Source organism: Podarcis filfolensis (assembly GCF_964270895.1).
Source record: "Podarcis filfolensis genome assembly, chromosome: 6".
Taxonomy (NCBI): domain Eukaryota; kingdom Metazoa; phylum Chordata; class Lepidosauria; order Squamata; family Lacertidae; genus Podarcis; species Podarcis filfolensis.
Window position 1 is genome coordinate 26166840 of NC_139609.1, and position 17859 is coordinate 26184698.

At 42.7% G+C, this 17859-nt stretch overlaps 1 protein-coding gene across 6 annotated transcripts in view; it reads right to left on the reverse strand.

Moving 5' to 3' along the window:
* Window positions 1–17859, reverse strand: part of DPYD (dihydropyrimidine dehydrogenase) — a 512239-nt gene that overhangs the window by 361370 nt on the left and 133010 nt on the right. For all 6 annotated transcript variants that reach the window (XM_083620602.1, XM_083620600.1, XM_083620601.1 and 3 more), the window contains exon 4: window positions 11102–11189. In XM_083620602.1, coding sequence (XP_083476728.1) covers window positions 11102–11189 — 88 coding nt within the window. The remainder of the gene's footprint in view (window positions 1–11101; window positions 11190–17859) is intronic.

The window sequence follows — 17859 nt, forward strand, 5'->3', positions numbered from 1 at the left end:
CATGCCTTGTTTACAAAATGCCTTCTCCTGGGCAATTCCACAGGAAGGCATGCATCTAAGTGGATAGGATGTTTTGTGGTTTCCTTTATCAAAATGTCAATAAGTACTGCATTGGTAACCAAGAGAACAGAAGCCAGCCTTAAACAGACATCAATAATTGGTAGCAGACAGAGGTGGATCTTCACATGTATCACTTGGAAGCATTACATAATATGCATGTAAATGAGAATGTTTTTACTAGAGAAAACCTATTAAAAGATGTAGGATCAATACTGTTAGACCAGAAGAAATTGCGTTTTCTATCAGGAAATGCTCGTACCATTTAGACTGTCCTCCAACTCTGGCATCCATTATTTATATTCCACACTGAAACTTCCTGATATTGTAACTTTCTCAAATGCACAGTGACTGTAAGTCTGCATTCTGCATAATTAGAATGGAACTAATGGCTCACAACTGGTAGCAAAATCCTAAACAGCCTTGGCATGGAAATAAATCCCGCTGATTTTTACTGAAACCTACACCAAAAAAGTATGTCATGAATCGCCCTGCAATCTTCAGATGGAATTTTAAAGTAATAATAACCCTAGTTCATTTTCTGCTGCAAGGAAGTGAGCAAATCTAAAATAGAGACCAATTGAAATGGTAGAATTCAGACAGCTAGCCTTGTGTTAAAATAGTTCTAGTAGATCTATTTATTGTCATGGTCAGTGGCTGGTACAATAAAATTATTTGGATTAGATTTGGATTGCTGTGTACATAGTGCTATACTAGGATATATTCACCAAGGAAGCTTTGCAACTTATTGGTGAATTCAGAAGGCTGTTCTGAAGGCTGGCGGTGGGGAGAAAAGTCATTCTCCCCCCGCCAGCCTTCAGAAGAGGTCTGGGGACAGACTGTCCCCGGACCTGGTCTGAAGGCGGTCTCCATAGGAACGCATTAATTGATTTTCAATGCATTCCTATGGGAAACCGTGCTTCGCAAGACGAAAAACTCGCAAGAAGAAAAAACTTGCGGAACGAATTAATTTCGTCTTGCGAGGCACCACTGTAACTTCATTCCAGCATCCTTCTAACATTCATTAATTTTACAGTGTTTCTGTAAATAGTCTTTATTTTTTTTCCAATCTTCTTCCACCGACTCTTCTCCCTGGTCTTGGATTCTGCCAGTCATTTCCGCCAGTTCCATGTAGTCCATCAACTTCATCTGCCATTCTTCCCGGGTGGGTAAAGCTTGTGTCTTCCAATGCTTTGTGATAAGTATTCTTGCTGCTGTTGTAGCATACATAAAGAAAGTTCTATCCTTCTTTGGCACCAATTGGCCGACCATGCCCAGGAGAAAGGCCTCTGGTTTCTTCAGGAAGGTATATTTAAATACCTTTTTCATTTCATTATAAATCATATCCCAGAATGTCTTAATCCTTGGGCATGTCCACCAAAGGTGAAAGAATGTACCTTCAATCTCATTACATTTCCAACATTTATTATCGGGCAAATGGTAAATTTTTGCAAGCTTGACTGGTGTCATGTACCACCTGTAGATCATTTTCATTAAATTCTCTCTTAAGGCATTACATGCCGTAAACTTCATACCTGTGGTCCATAACTGTTCCCAGTCAGCCATCATAATGTTGTGTCCAACATCTTGTGCTCATTTAATCATAGCAGATTTCACCGTTTCATCCTGAGTGTTCCATTTCAACAGCAAGTTATACATTCTTGACAAATTTTTAACTTTGGGATCTAACAATTCTGTTTCCAATTTTGATTTTTCCACCTGGAAGCCAAGTTTTTTGTCCAAATTATATGCCTCCAGATCAATTTTTAGTACCTAAGTTTTTAGTCCCTAAAACTGAAATTCTACAACAATCCAAAGGCTCCAATGAATACTTGCAAACTATATACAGAGCTTTTTTGTGGGAGGAGAAAGAGAATGTTCCCCACAGAGGATACCAGAAGCAACAGGCAATCTCTCGAGACTTACGCAGGCATTCAGCTAAATGCATGGTGGCACAAGCTGTGTAGGGGAACACATTCAGTCCCTAATAATAATAATAATAATAATAATAATAATAATAATAACAATAATTTATTTATTCTGCCCATCTGGCTGGGTTTCTCCAGCCACTCTGGGCAGCTTCCAACAAAATATTAAAATACAGCGGTCTGTTAAACATTAAAAGCTTCCCTAAAATTAAGAGCTTCCCTAATGTCCCCATTCCAGTCACTCCATCCCAAAAACTTTCCCTATTGAAAAGCAAGGTCTGAAAGGTTTATGCGTTCAGCTAATTCAGCTGCTTAGCACAATGCCTTCCGAAATTGTACATATTCTCCCCTGAAAAAAACACACAGGGAAGCTTTCTGGTTCACATCACAGTTGGCGTTTGATACGGCGAGGCCTGACAAATTCAGGATGACGGAGCATGAAGTGCAACGTCGTGCCTGATACGGGATTATGATTATATCTCCAGTGGTTATCAGTAAGGATCCAAGCAACTCTGAAGCTGATTCCATGAGCTCAACTGGGGCTGTTTGGTGTTTTGTTTGTTGCTAACAGAAGGTCCCCAAGCCACAAATGTGGAGGGTTTCTTATTTACCAAAGTTTCATAATGTTTAATTATGATAAATTCAAAGTTAAGGAAATTTTATTAAGTGTTACAAACTGAATGAACAATAAGCAAACAAAAGGAGAGATTACATAGTCAAAATAATGCACCGTATGCAGCATTTACACACCCAGAATCTCAATGGTTGTTGTTGTTTATTCCTAGAGTGTGTGTCCAGAAGGTCTCAGAGGTTGTAACAGTATAAGAACACAAGGTCTGTTTTTCACATGGGGGGGGGAGTTGCCACACTGCATAGAAATACAGTGGTACCTTGGTTTAAGAACAGCTTAGTTTATGAACATCTTGGATTAAGAACGCTGCAAACCCGGAAGGAGGTGTTTTGGTTTGTGAACTTTGCCTTGGAAGCAGAACATGTTCCGCTTCCTGTTGAGTGTAAATTGAGTCCCCCACTGTTATGGGAAAGCATGGCTTGGTTTAAGAACGCTTTGGTTTCAGAACTGACTTCCAGAACAGATTAAGTTACCACTGTAATCAAGTTTGGCCAAATTTCTTGACATCCTTCATTCATGATTCATTTCCCCCCAACAAGGCCACTTCCCATCCATGGGTGTATCATTTCTCAAAAGAGCCACTATCAGAGAGTTTCAAAATGTGGGCGATTTCTATGTGAGCTGTAACCATCCAGAAGACAACTGACTCTTCATTGTGCTCATCAGCAAGTAATATTAGCAGCATTAGAGAGAAACAAGACCTTCTGGGGGTGTTAATGCTTTGAGCCCCTCCACTGTAGGTTCAGGCTGTGTATATGTGTAAATAAACCATAAAAAACACCACAGTTCCCACTGTCCTTTATTCCAAGGAAACTGAACCCTGAACAAATGCCTGGAACCAGTGGCGTAGCATGGTGGGGGGATAACCCCAGGCACCCTTTTTTTGAGTGGATGCAACCAGGCGCCCCGACAACAGGTTCCCACATCGAGGGAAGCCACGGCCGGGTCAGGCCTGACCCAGGGGCAGAAGTGGCAGGCTCCGGTGCGTAAATGCACCTACTCCAGGCTGCAATAGGAGTCACTGTGCCCCTGCCCGGAAGCCCTGGAATCTTGACTGCTCAGAGGTTGGAGTGGTATGCAACAATGTTGTGGGCTGTGATGAAAGTTAGTAAATTCAGTTGGTTTAAATAAGTACTCTGTCTCTGCCTTACTTGTATATAACCCTCCCTTCCTTCTACACATCTACTCAGAAGTAAACACCACTCAGGTTAATGGAGCTTACTTCCAGGTAAGTGGGTACAGTCATACCTTGGTTCTCAAATGCCTTGGTCCACAAACACCTTGGTTTCCAAACACCGAAAACCCAGAAGTAAGTGTTCTTGTGAATGTTTTTCAGAAGCCGAACGTCCGATACGGTTGTCAGCTATTGTTTCCGGGGCACCTGTGCCAATCAGAAGCTGCACCTTGCTTTTCGAACAGTTCGGAAGTCAAACAGACTTCCGAAATGGATTAAGTTTGGTGCTTTTGTTTTTGTTATTTATTTTGCGTTTTTGTTTTTGAGGTTCCTTTGTTTTTGTGACTGTGTGTAACCCAGTTCAGCTACTGATTGATTGATTGATTGATTGTGTGACTACAGAAATGGATAAAAGCCCCCCATCGAAACAATGACTATAGTGCAGGTAAGAAATTTTTTTAAAAAAATTTTATCATCGACAATACTGTCTTATTTATTTTATTTATAGAGTACATTGATTATTGCTTTCATTTTATGAATCAATAGTCTTGTTAGATAGTAAAATTCATGTTAAATTGCTGTTTTAGGGGTTGTTTTTAAAAGTCTGGAACCGATTAATCCGTTTTGAATTACTTTCTATGGGAAAGCATGCCTTGGTTTTGGAATGCTTTGGTTTTAGAACAGACTTCTGGAACGGATTAAGTTTGAGAACCAAGGTACAGTGGTACCTCAAGTTAAGAACTTAATTTGTTCTGGAGGTCTGTTCTTAACCTGAAACTGTTCTTAACCTGAGGTACCACTTTAGCTAATGGGGCCTCCTGCTGCCGCCGCACGATTTCTGTTCTCATCCTGAAGCAAAGTTCTTAACCCAAGGTACTATTTCTGGGTTAGCGGAGTCTGTAACCTGAAGTGTCTGTAACCCGAGGTACCACTGTACCACTGTATTATATTATGGCCTAACCAAATAACCACTTCCTTCAGCACAAGGGTTTACACTTTTGCAATGAAAATTTCTCCTCCTCCTGCTAAATCTCTCCTGGGGTTTTCCCCAACGCTCTGTGACAGAATGGTGGAGGATGCAGGGTGCACACAGGGAGTGGAAATCTTTGCACTGGTGCAACAAGATGTTTGAATACCACCCACTGCATTGTCCAACTCCCATTAAACTAGAAGTCATGGCTTTCTAAATCGGAAATGAAAAGTGCTGAGCTTTGAACTGTCGTAAGGTTTTAAAAACTATTATTTTCAAATTCCAGTAATGCAGGCTACAGACTAAATTGGAAGAGGGGGAGTGGAACAAATGCAAACCTTGACAGGGTATCAATATCCCTCTTATTTTGCCATTGATCGTTACATCGCACCATTTGACTTGCGTCACCAAAACAACCCTGTAGTTTTACACCGCTAACGAAAAAAGAACCCCATAAGTTGGTGCTTATACTGTCACTTTAGTCTTTGTCATCGAGAATGCAAGATATTCTTTCATCGAAATGGTGTCATCGAGACAGTCTATTCTACATAATTACACTATGGCAACCGAAACCAGCTGTCAGCCATCTCAGTACATTAAGTACTGATAGATATCTTAAGAAAAGTCAATGTTTCAAATACATCAAGAACATCCTTACTTTTCATCTGAATGCTTTTGTACTTAGCGACCTGGAAAAATATCAAGATGCACATAAAATAGTGAATAAAATTCAACTTTCAAAAACCCAGCACCCCAGAAATCCTTCAAGAAAGGTTAATTAAAATGCAGATTTCTATGTAATTATAACTCAGTGCATACTAGCAGCTTTAGTTTCCTTTTTAAAAATAATAATAATAATAATCAGTTTCTCGTATTAATGATTCCCTGTATCATTTTGCTTCTGAACTCTGGCAGATGATTTTTGGCAACAATTTGCAGTGGCATGTAGGTGACATCTATCCTGTATCGAAAATTAAAGACACTATCTTGAAGCCCCACTTATTAAAATTAAATGTAGCAGTTTTAAATGGCATGCATGAGCGCGCATGGCTTGTGCAAATGAGTACAGACTTTCACACACAGTCTCCAATTTGCATGCACAATTTGAGCTGTCATTTTGAGAACAGGCCCTCTTGCGTCTAACGTCTGTGTTTCATTACATTTTAAATCTTAAATGAAAGAATTAAACACAAAACAGAGGAAAAGGGGAGAGAGGAGAGAAGAAAGCAGAAGTAATAAATAATTTGAGGGAGAGGGAGAGAGGGAGTAAGAAAGGGGGGGGGAGAAAGATGGAGGATGAAAGAGGAACAGTAGACCAGAGGAATGGAAAGCAGGTAAATAAGGGAATGAATTTGAGGGGGCAAGGGGAGTAGAAGGGAAGGAATAAGACATTTGGAAAGAGAAAAGGTTTAAATACTAGATCAATCAGAATATTAAAGGGGTTATTAGGAATAACTAAAACGACGCAAAATAATGAGCAAGCTTTCAAGTTATCCATAAGACTTCTTTATGCTGGATACAAAGCAAAAAAGCAAAAATAAAGAGGAAAGGAGAGGAGAAGATGGGTATAATGCCAGAGCCCCACACTGCACAGTTTGTAAGCCTTAGGATGGTGTGCAGGTGTTAGGCAGACGTAATCTGCAATCCTATACACATTCATCTGAGAGTAAGCTGCACTGAAACCAATGAGACTCACAGAACAATTCAAGCTCTGGTTGAGGAGCAAGGATCCCTCAGCTGCAACTGTGCCTAAGCCACTCTTGTTGGCCAAGTACAGAAAGTAGAGGGCAGGCCAAGCATTGTACCAACCTGGACCTGGAACAACAATCTGGTCCAGCTCAGCCTCTGTGCTGTAATGAAACAGCAGTGGGTCTGACTCAGGATCCAACGGATCCCTAAGACAGCTCAATCAATCAATCTAAGGGGGCAAAGGAGGAGGGAAAATGTGCTTCCTTCTGAAGAGTGACTTCCGTTGTGGGCTCACAGCCTGCTGCAGGGAACTGGCAGTGAGCGCAGGGGCAATTACATCTCCCTGACTTCCTTTCCCTGCCCTTTCTGTTTCCTTTATACTTCCTCACTCTCTCCACTTGGTTTTCTCACACACGATACACCCCTCAGGCAGTGCTGTGCAATGATTATTATTATTTTGTAGCAGAACAGTTAGGACTAGAGGTGCCAGCTTGCAAGGCTGATTGAGAGGAGTCCCGACATCACACATGTGAGCATCGCACCTCCATCCCTAAGCCGGGCAGAAGCGTCCTGAGCTCTGGGAAGGAGGTACCATTATCCAGCCCGGAAACTGAGGTCCAGTGCCGAGGGCCTTCTGGCGGTTCCCTCGCTGCGAGAAGTGAGGTTACAGGGAACCAGGCAGAGGGTCTTCTCAGTAGTGGCAACTGCCCTGCGGAACGCCCTCCTAGCCGATGTCAAGGCAACAAACAACTATTTTACTTTTAAAAGACAACTGAAAGCAGCCCTGTTTAGGGAAGTTTTTCATGTCTGATGCTGCATTGTTTTTAATATTCAGTTGGAAGCCGCCCAGAGTGACTGGGGAAACCCAGCCAGATGGGCAGGGTATAAATAAAAAAATATTATTATTGAATTATAATAAAGCCCTGCTGCCTCCTTTCCAAAGCCGAGTGGGCTTTAGAGAAGAAGAAGAAGAAGAGTTTGGATTTGATATCCCGCTTTATCACTACCCGAAGGAGTCTCAAAGCGGCTAACATTCTCCTTTCCCTTCCTCCCCCACAACAAACACTCTGTGAGGTGAGTGAGGCTGAGAGACTTCAGAGAAGTGTGACTAGCCCAAGGTCACCCAGCAGCTGCGTGTGGAGGAGCGGGGATGTGAAACCAGTTCCCCAGATTACGAGTCTATTGCTCTTAACCACTACACCACACTGGTCTCCTAAAGGGTCCAAGAGGTGGCAACAGGACTCTTGGACCCTTTAGGGGACTAGCCTAGTTCCCATAGTCCATTGACTACATGCCACTGACCTCAGGATATCTGGGCTACAGCACATGAAGGATGGGCCCCACTGACATGACTGGGAAATAAACCAGAGAACGGCACCCATATTCTCACTCGGTTCCTTCCGCTCTTACGCTGAGCAAACATTTGCTTTTTAACACGGCTTGTCTCCAGTGAAAGCATGAATAAATTATGATACCTTCAAGCTTCTCAGCAAAATCACTTCTTTACACGTCTGATCTTCTGTAGCAGGCTATGTAGTGACAAAATGCATGCTTGTTGCTTCTCCCTCCCTCTCCCAAACAAGCATTCGCAGTACGGGGAACCTCAAAGTTGTCTGTCACCTATGGAGCGAACGCAACAGAAATAGGCTGTTTGCGCATTATGGCGAATCTTGACTAGAAAGGACACGGCAGAATAGTGTGCATGCTTTGGAAAGCAGGGCTGTGTAATCCCATTGTATGAGATGTAACGAAGGGAAGTTCTGGCCTAGGCTTTGCAGAAATGTGGAAACCTAGCACAGTGTCGCCAAAGCCAGTGACATCCTTTTCCTCAAGGAGGCTCAAGGCTCATTGCGCCTGGCAATTCAATTACCCTCTCAACCCAGAAAGGCGCCCCCCCAACCCCTTTCTTGCCAAGTTGAGGTCTACAGGCAATGAAATGTAGAAGAGGCCACATTGTGCAAGACCTGCAAATATCTAAAATGCCCCAGGCTTGAGAGAACAAGAATCCCTGACCTTTTATGATTGCTACAGTAGTTTCCCAACAAAACACACAATATACAATAAAGCCCCTTAAATACCTGACAAAAGAATGCATTTGCTAGACTCCACCGTCCAAAGAACTTGCAATAATGAAAGCTCCTTCAATGAAAACCTGAGAGTCGCACAGCTTCCCGGTTAGTGAGAGAGCATGGACAGAAAGGGATGGTATGTAGCAGGAATCTGAGTATTGCCTTCTCTGTCTCTGATATACACCTTTGGACAATGCATTCAGGGCTCGATTAAGCCATACTGAGGCCCTAAACTACATCAATTTTAAGAGGCCCGTAGCAGAACAAAGAGACACACAAGAAAATGTGCATTATTCTAAAAGAAAGGACCATGAAAATAGAAATAACTAACTTGTATATCTGCATATGCGCCAGGATCTAGGCAAGATGCACCTAAAAACTATCAAATGGAAACATATATATTTTTTGCAAACTCTATTTGCATATGAAATACTTTAAACAAAAATATCTTATGATTTCCTACTTGGCATATGTGAAGAGAGATTCAGTGTCTATTTTAGAGTGTTTCCCTTGCTTCCTTTCTTTTCTAAACCAATGAGTGACACTTGAAATTGAGTTTAAAGGTTGTATTTAGAGCCTCATCGTAATCTGAAGCAATAAACTTTATCATAGCTCACATGTAAATTCGCTCTGACTTCACATACTTAAAAGTCCTATTCATACATGAGCACAGGCACTGACTCCTAGGGGCCGAGACAGTTTCAAGCCCCCTAATATACTTTTTGAAGGGGCTGGGCCCTCTCAATATTCAGACGACGTCGTGTGTCTGATGTCAGGACATCATGCAACACTGCATTGCGCACACCCCTGATCCTCTGGAGCAGCTGGCGCCTCTGCGCATGAGCCACATGGAGGGCTAATACCACTGGGCTTTGGCGCCTCTTGACGTGAAAACTAATTGTGGTCCCATATTAGACCTTTCCGGGACGCGGGTGGTGCTGTGGGTTAAACCACAGAGCCTAGGACTTGCCGATCAGAAGGTCGGCAGTTCAAATCCCCACAATGGGGTGAGCTCCTGTTGCTCGGTCCCTGCTCCTGCCAACCTAGCAGTTCAAAAGCATGTCAAAGTGCAAGTAGGTAAATAGGTACCGCTCTGGCGGGAAGGTAAACGGCGTTTCCGTGCGCTGCTCTGGTTCACCAGAAGCGGCTTAGTCATGCTGGCCACATGACCAGCTCCCTCGGCCAATAAAGCGAGATGAGCGCCGCAACCCCAGAGTTGGTCACGACTGGACCTAATGATCAGGGGCCCTTTTACATTTTTATTAGACCTTTCTAAGTTACAAGGCTGCTAGAATGGCAGCAGAAACTCATCACCAATGCACATGCTTATTAGAGAAAAGACTAAATGATTCAAGATTTCTGAAGATCACCCTCTAGACTAGGGGTAGTCAACCTTTTTATACCTACCACCCACTAATGCATCTTTCTTGACCGTAAAATTTCCTTACCGCCCACCAGTGCTCGAGGGAAGGCGGATTCAGCTTGTGCCGCCGTAGAACCCCCTACCGCCCACCTAGAATCTTGAAACGGCCACTAGTGGGCGGTAGGGACCAGGTAGACAACCCCTGCTCTAGACAGCTAATGCTAGACAAATAATACTGATTATTATTAAGGGAAGAGGAACGAGTGCAGAAATCCAATACTCAGTTCCAGTCAGACCCACCGCAAAATTCGAAAGCAGAAAGTATTTGCCTGAAGAGGTTCAGAAGGTTTGGTTTTTTATTTGCAACACACACACACACACACACACACCCGCCCCACAGTCAAGGCTGAAACTGAGTGCCTTTCAACGTTTTCTTTTGTTAGTTCCATTCCATCCTATTAACTGAAGTAGGTGCTACTTATTAGCACTCACATAACTAGGTTTTGCCATTAAACAAGAAAAAAAAGTTTTAGTTGAAGGAATCTTTTGGAACAAAACAAAAACAAAAAAACTACACTGCCACTGTCCTCATAAAAGCCCCTGCACTTCAAGGTTTAGTCCAAGGTGCTTTAAAAAAAAAAAAAAATCTCTCTCAAGTCAACTAAAAACAAAACTAGAAAAAAATCTCGGCTCTCCTCCTCCAGCACATCATTCTGGCGTGGGTTCCACAAACCATTTAGCTTATTTTACATTAGCGGAGCTCTCTGAGGACAAGACATTATCTTCTTAAGAGAAATAAAATAAAATAAAGCTGAAGAAGGCTAGTAAACTTCTGTAGTGAATCTTACGCCACAAACCGCTTATTTGTTGTTTTTTATAAAAAAACTAATTAATAGTATCAATTAAGAAGGTCCATCCAAAGCCAACAGTTTTATGCAAAGAAAAAGATATATAATTACTTGAAAAGGCAGACTGAACACATACACTGGCTATACACTTATTGCACAATATCTCCACAGGAAAGTAGCAAGAATAATTATGCAATTAAGAAAAGACTGCTAAATTTTATAATAGCTGCTTCTAAACATTATTTCATTAAGCTACATACAAAGATAAGGGCTGTAATTCAATCATACAAAAAAAAAAAAATGCAGCGACGGCAGGTTTTGGCTTTCATTTTCTTGGTGAACCAGCCTCTTCCTCCTTTTTCTTCTTCTTACCTTGTTTGCAATACTTGTGATAAATGACTTGATGTCTAGATTAGTTGGGCAGCTCTTCTGACAGGGGGCATCTGCACACTTTAAGCACCTGGGGAAGAAAGTAAATGAGTTAAAGCGACTTACAGCACAGAACGCTGCCAACAGCATACATTCCCCCCCCCCTTGTACCTGACAGAAGCTAATCAATCTAAAAATTAATAACGCTTCACCGTTTGGGCAACAACTAAAAAATGTTCCTGGGAGAAGTGCCATTATTCCCATGCCACAGACAGGCAAACCAAGGCAACCACCAGCAGATCACTCAGGCCAACAAAGTCAGAAGGAAGACACTCATAAAAGACAACTCTTTTGCGAGTAAGTGTGTCGTGCTTAGAATTGTGCGACAACATAGTCTTCTTCTCCAGAGCTTTTATTTCTAAGGGCAAAAGGAACAGGAGCTGTTCCCTGAATCAGTAGCTATTACATCCTCTCTCCACCTCCCTTCACAGTCTTCTGATGTTCCTTCTGTGGTTATAGGCAAATGTAATGCTCAGTGCTCAGTGCTAAAAGAATATGCTGAATAATGAATTAAATTCTAGATTTCCTACTGAGCAGGTTTTCACAAATATTCATGTATTTATTATCCTACATCCAACAGGATGAATCAATGACCGACAAAGGTTTAAAAAGCTGAAGGAGTGACTAAAATCAGATCATTTAGGCCGGGGTCAGCCATAACACTGAACTACGTGACTGAGCCTTGGGTCCATGCACTTCTTCATTTCCTTCACTGGTATGGCCATAAGAAGCACTTCCTTCCATTTTCAGCTAACCATGGTTTACCATTGTGTCTAAGCCAGGACTGTGGTTAATTTTAACTGTGGTTTGTTCAAACAAGTCAGCTTCAACATTGTGGCCTATTGAGATAAACCAGATTCCAAACCAAGCAGAGTTCTGGTTTGAATGAAACTATAAACAAAGTGAGTTCAAAATGGAAGCAGATGCCTCTGATCTCCTCACAACCAGGCTGAAGGAAGCGAGGGGAGTGGGTTTGTGCACTTGATTTAGCAAAATCCAACTAGGTCATGGGTAGGCAAACTAAGGCCCGGGGGCCAGATCCAGCCCAATCGCCTTCTAAATCCGGTCCACAGATGGTCCGGAAATCAGCATCTTTTTACATGAGTACAATGTGTGCTTTTATTTAAAATGCATCTCTGGGTTATTTGTCGGGCATAGGAATTTGTTCATCCTTTCCCCCAAAAAAATATAGTCCGGCCCCCCACAAGGTCTGAGGGACAGTGGACCAGCCACCTGCTGAAAAAGTTTACTGACCCCTGTACTAGGTAAAGTACTTAGTGTGTGTGGACTACAGTGGTACCTTGGGTTACATACGCTTCGAGTTACATACGCTTCAGGTTATAGAAATCGGGTTAAGAACTTTGCTTCAGGATGAGAACAGAAATCGTGCAGTGGCGGCACAGCGGCAGCAGGAGGCCCCATTAGCTAAAGTGGTGCTTCAGGTTAAGAACAGTTTCAGGTTAAGAACAGACCTCCAGAACGAATTAAGTTCTTAACCCGAGGTACCACTGTAATTCATGAGAGCAATTAAGCACAAGAACCGCAAGCAAGTGGTGTCAAAGGGAAATAGGAAAGCGAAAAGGATGTAACTCCATTGCCCCATCAGCTCAAAGGGGATTGCCCCCTTTTCCCTTCCCCATGCATGTCCTAGACACTCCCCAAATCTTCCCCAGAGAGTTGGTGGAACTCCTAGAACAGATTTAGGGGGCACATGGGATGTGTGTGGAGGAGATAAGGTCCCACTGTGCAAGTGGAAATTCTTGTGCTTATGGAACAGTTACTCAGCGCTACGTTGGTTACAAGCCAAAGACTGGAGATAGTTTTCAGGCATGTTCAGCTCCAGGGCCAAACTTTGAGAGAGGCATCACAGCTAGTTTGCAGTTGACATATTGCTTTCTTCTGCCCACTGTTGACTCTCAGCCAAACAGGTTTGAGAAAAACTATAACACCTGAATGCAGAAATGATCATAGCATGAGTATGTACACCACAGGCAACGATTCCTTTATGCCAGCTTCATCATTCTAGAAACATTTCACCAAACTCCAGGAAGGCCACGGACAGGGCCCTATAAGATCCTGCATGCTTAATCCAAAGCCAAATTATATCTTAAATTGGAAGAAACCACATTATTCTGGATAGCAAAACAGGAGCAGTAATACCGCCCTACCTTGCCTGTTACAAGAATTGTAGCACTAATGTAGGTAAAGCACTCTGAGTACTTGACATGCATTATATAAAACCTTAAGGATTATTGCTGTTTCTACAGAGCATCATCCCATTTCAATGCCTCACACTTATGGTGAGCCCTGCAATTTCTGGCAAGCAGAATATTGTATTATGTTGAAACAATAAACCTGTGGTTGGTATGAGATAGTAAGTTTGGGCCACATGTGGGAGGAAGAGTGTTTAGTCCATACAAGGTGGTTTGGTTTAGTTTTATTTGACAATGTTAGACCAACAGTAAAAAGAGACCGCTTCAGAGCACATTTCAGCAAGTCTAGAGCAACCACAGTGATCAAAGGAAGGAAAGGCTTAGATGTAGGTCTAAGCTTTAAATAAAATACACAAAAATTCAATTTTAGAGACGCTACGTATGAGAAAATATTAATTGTGTGGGCTCTTGTTTTGAAGATCTTCTAGGAAAGCAGATTTTAAATAAACTATAACCTGTTTTAAATATGACACCTTGGGCAATGGTGCTACACAAACACCACAACTGGTAATGAGTCTCACCCGTCTAACTTTAAACCTGCAAAGAAATGGAAAGAACTGCCTAGGAAGCCATCTTAGCAATAGATGATTGCGTAGCATCGTTATGCATCTTCCGTCAATAATATATATTTATTTGCATTATTATTACTGGAGTGATAATAACAATAACAGTAACTGTCTCACAAGTAACAGCTGTTGAAAATGTCAGATGCTAATGAGACAGAGCAATGTGAGCCTGAATTTGTGGCACTGGGTTGGGAAAGTGGGAGAGAGTGCTGTGAATATGCCAGTATAGACAGACGCTTATAACAACACCATCTTCCAATTCTCAGAGCACTCTGCAGACTAAAGTGCATCAGGCTGCCATTAATCCCACTTATCACTCTGACAGCTCAGTAATTACACCACTGCTATAGCCCAGGTACTGCAGTTGTAATAAAATATCAACCGCTGTGCAGGATGCATGCTGGTGAGATGTTTTATTAAACTTGGGGGGGTTTGATCATCAAGTGACATTAGGGTTGACCTATTTTTTTCTATTTGACAATAAATTATCCTTTGACCATGCCATAATAGATATTACAGAGTGCATTTACTGTACCAAAACAGAAAAAGGTACCACATTCCGAAGAACCAGACAAATGGCATAAAACAAGACAGTAGAAAGGCATGCCTGAATGTTATTACCTAAATGGCTTTAAATGATAGATACTGTGAGAAATTGCAAACATGGCTCCATACTTAAGGGGAAGACACAATTACTGTAAACCACAATTCAGTGCAAGTTGCCACATGCACACGTGTGTGTGTGTGTGCGCGCGCGCGTATGTGTGCACACGTCACTCTTCACTTTCTTTGTAAGAGGTCCCCTTCTACATAGTTATGCACTTGAACTAAATAACATTTTTAGAGCAAATAAGAAGCCATTAATCAGGGTGGAGATGCTGTTCCTACCCAAAGTAAAAAACACACAGTACACAAAGACAGCCAGAAAAAATACAGACAAGCTCTTCTCCTTTCACCGTACCTATTAAAAAGCAGAGACATCACCTTGCCAACAAATGTCGTTATAGTTAAAGCTATGGTTTTCCCAGTAGTGATGTATGGAAGTGAGAGCTGGACCATAAAGAAGGCTGATCGCTGAAGAATTGATGCCTTTGAATTATAGTGCTGGAGGAGACTCTTGAGAGTCCCATGGATTTCAAGAAGATCAAACCTATCCATTCTTAAGGAAATCAGCCCTGAGTGCTCACTGGAAGGACAGATCCTGAAGCTGAGGCTCCAATACTTTGGTCACATCACGAGAAGAGAAGACTCTCTGGAAAAGACCCTGATGTTGGGAAAGATGGAGGGCACAAGGAGAAGGGGACGACAGAGGACGAGATGGTTGGATAGTGTTCTCGAAGCTACGAACATGAGTTTGACCAAACTGTGGGAGGCGGTGGAAGACAGGAGTGCCTGTCTGGTCCATGGGGTCACAAAGAGTCGGACACGACTAAACAACTAAACAACAACAACAACAACAATAGTAGTAACAATTCAAAAAGAATACATAAAATAACTATCACTTTGGAGTCCAAAGATCAGCAGCTACAATCTGCCTAATGGCAGGGCCTGCCCTTATACTTTTTAGTTAATTTAAATAATGATAAAATTGAAAATATACTTTTATCTTACTGGAGGAGTAGGGAAAAACTACCTGCAGCTTTGTAAGAACACAGCTATGTCAACATCATGCATCAGGCATGTGTAAGCAATCTTTGGATGGAACAATAATTTACTTCAGAGAGGCAGAGTGATGAAAAATGCTGAGCTTCTTCCAATAAAAATAGTCCTGTGGCCTCTCTTCCGTAATAGATGAATTACTAGCAACAATGTTCTGTTTAGCTCTGTTCTATGAGAAAGTAACAGGGGTGCTGAACCCTAGTTTTAGCCTTCTAAATGAGACAATAGCTGCATTCAGACAGCACTTTGTTCCTTTTTCCAGACAGTTCCCTATCTGGCTTTTTTATTTTATTTTTATTTTTTGCATTTTATACAATTTTGCACAACATCTTGAAAGCACTCTGGAAAAGTAGTACAATCTAGTGGAAGCTTAGCAGTCATTTCCATGTTAAAATTCCAGGGGGGAAATCCCATTAACCTGAAAAATCACAGGAGTTTACTGCCATAATTTTGCCATAGGTTTCATAGTTTGGTAAAGGTAAAGGACCCCCAGACAGTTAAAGGTAAAGGGACCCCTGACCATTAGGCCCAGTCGCGGATGACTCTGGGGTTGCAGCGCTCATCTCGCTTTATTGGCCGAGGGAGCCGGTGTACAGCTTCCAGGTCATGTGGCCAGCATGACTAGGCCGCTTCTGGCGAGCCAGAGCAGCACACGGAAACGCCGTTTACCTTCCCGCCAGAGCCGTACCTATTTATCTACTTGCACTTTGAAGTGCTTTCAAACTGCTAGGTGAGCAAGAGCAGGGACCGAGCAACGGGAGCTCACCCCGTCGCGGGGATTCGAACGGCCGACCTTCTGATCGGCAAGCCCTAGGCTCAGTGGTATAACCCACAGCGTCCCCCGCGTCCCCCCTGGACAGTTAAGTCCAGTCAAATTTGACTATGGGGTGTGGTGCTCATCTCTGCTTTCAGGCCAAGGGATCCAACATCTGTCTGCAGACAGCTTTTCCAGGTGATGTGGCCAGCATGACTAAACCACTTCTGGCACAACGCAACACCGTGACAGAAGCCAGAGTGCATAGAAACACTGTCTACTTTCCCGCTGCAGCGGTACCAATTTATCTACTCACACTGGTGTACTTTCGAACTGCTAGGATGGCAGGAGCTGGGACAAAGCAATGGGAGCTTCCCCAGGCATGTGGACTCAAACTCCCGACCTTATAATCTTACCATCGGCAAGCCCAAGAGGCTCAGTCGTTTAGACCACAGCGCCACCCGCTTCCCTCGTAGTTCATAGTTCACACCACTGCTGCCCACATGACAGAACTGGGGCATCCATATTCCAACACAGAGATCTTTCTCAGCATTTTCATGGGTGAATCATGGAGAAAAAGACATGTACATGCACATAAAAGGGGGCGGAGGACAACATGTCCAACAACGTCCGCTGTTGTTTCACACCACGCTCACCAGTGTGAATGAAAGTTGCAGGAGTATGGCAGTCGATCACTCAACAAGCCACAGTTGCATAATGCAGCTGGCAATGCACCGTAACCAGAATGTTAGAAACTGGGACCAAAGTGCTAGCATTATAACCAGGAAAATGGATTCCCCACTCCTGTATGCACCTGGTGATGAACAGGCATGAACGGGGTAATTTCTAAAAGCAAAAAATGTGTGCAGAAAGAGGTTTCCACTTGAAACCTCTGCTCCTCTCACCCCTAGTTACAAATGGCTACTGGGAGAGGGAGAGATCTGCCTCTAAGATCTGCACATGTATTTGCTCCAGTTCCACATACATTCTGCAGATCAATGCTCAGTGATATCAGTTCTGATCACGTAGGAGGGCACCAAAGGGAATGGGAGATCCATCTTCTGCTTCTATTACTCTGCAAGTAATAGCAGCCACAGATAACATTGCATCAGATACCCCTTTCTACCAGCCCCCTCCATCTTTGTTTGCTAACTTTATAAAACTACAGTGGTACCTCGGGTTACATACGCCTCAGGTTACAGATTCCGCTAACCCAGAAATAGTACCTCGGGTTAAGAACTTTGCTTCAGGATAAGAACAGAAATCGTGCTCCGACGGCGCAGCAGCAGCAGCAGGCCCCATTAGCTAAAGTGGTGCTTCAGGTTAAGAACAGTTTCAGGTTAAGAACGAATCTCCGGAACAAATTAAGTACTTAACCCGAGGTACCACTGTATATTTAAGGATTAAGATGGCTGGGGAAACCAGAAGTAACACACCTACCTATTTTCACAAAACTTGTTTTGAGTAAAGATACCCCACTCCCACTATATATATGCTTAATGCTTAGTG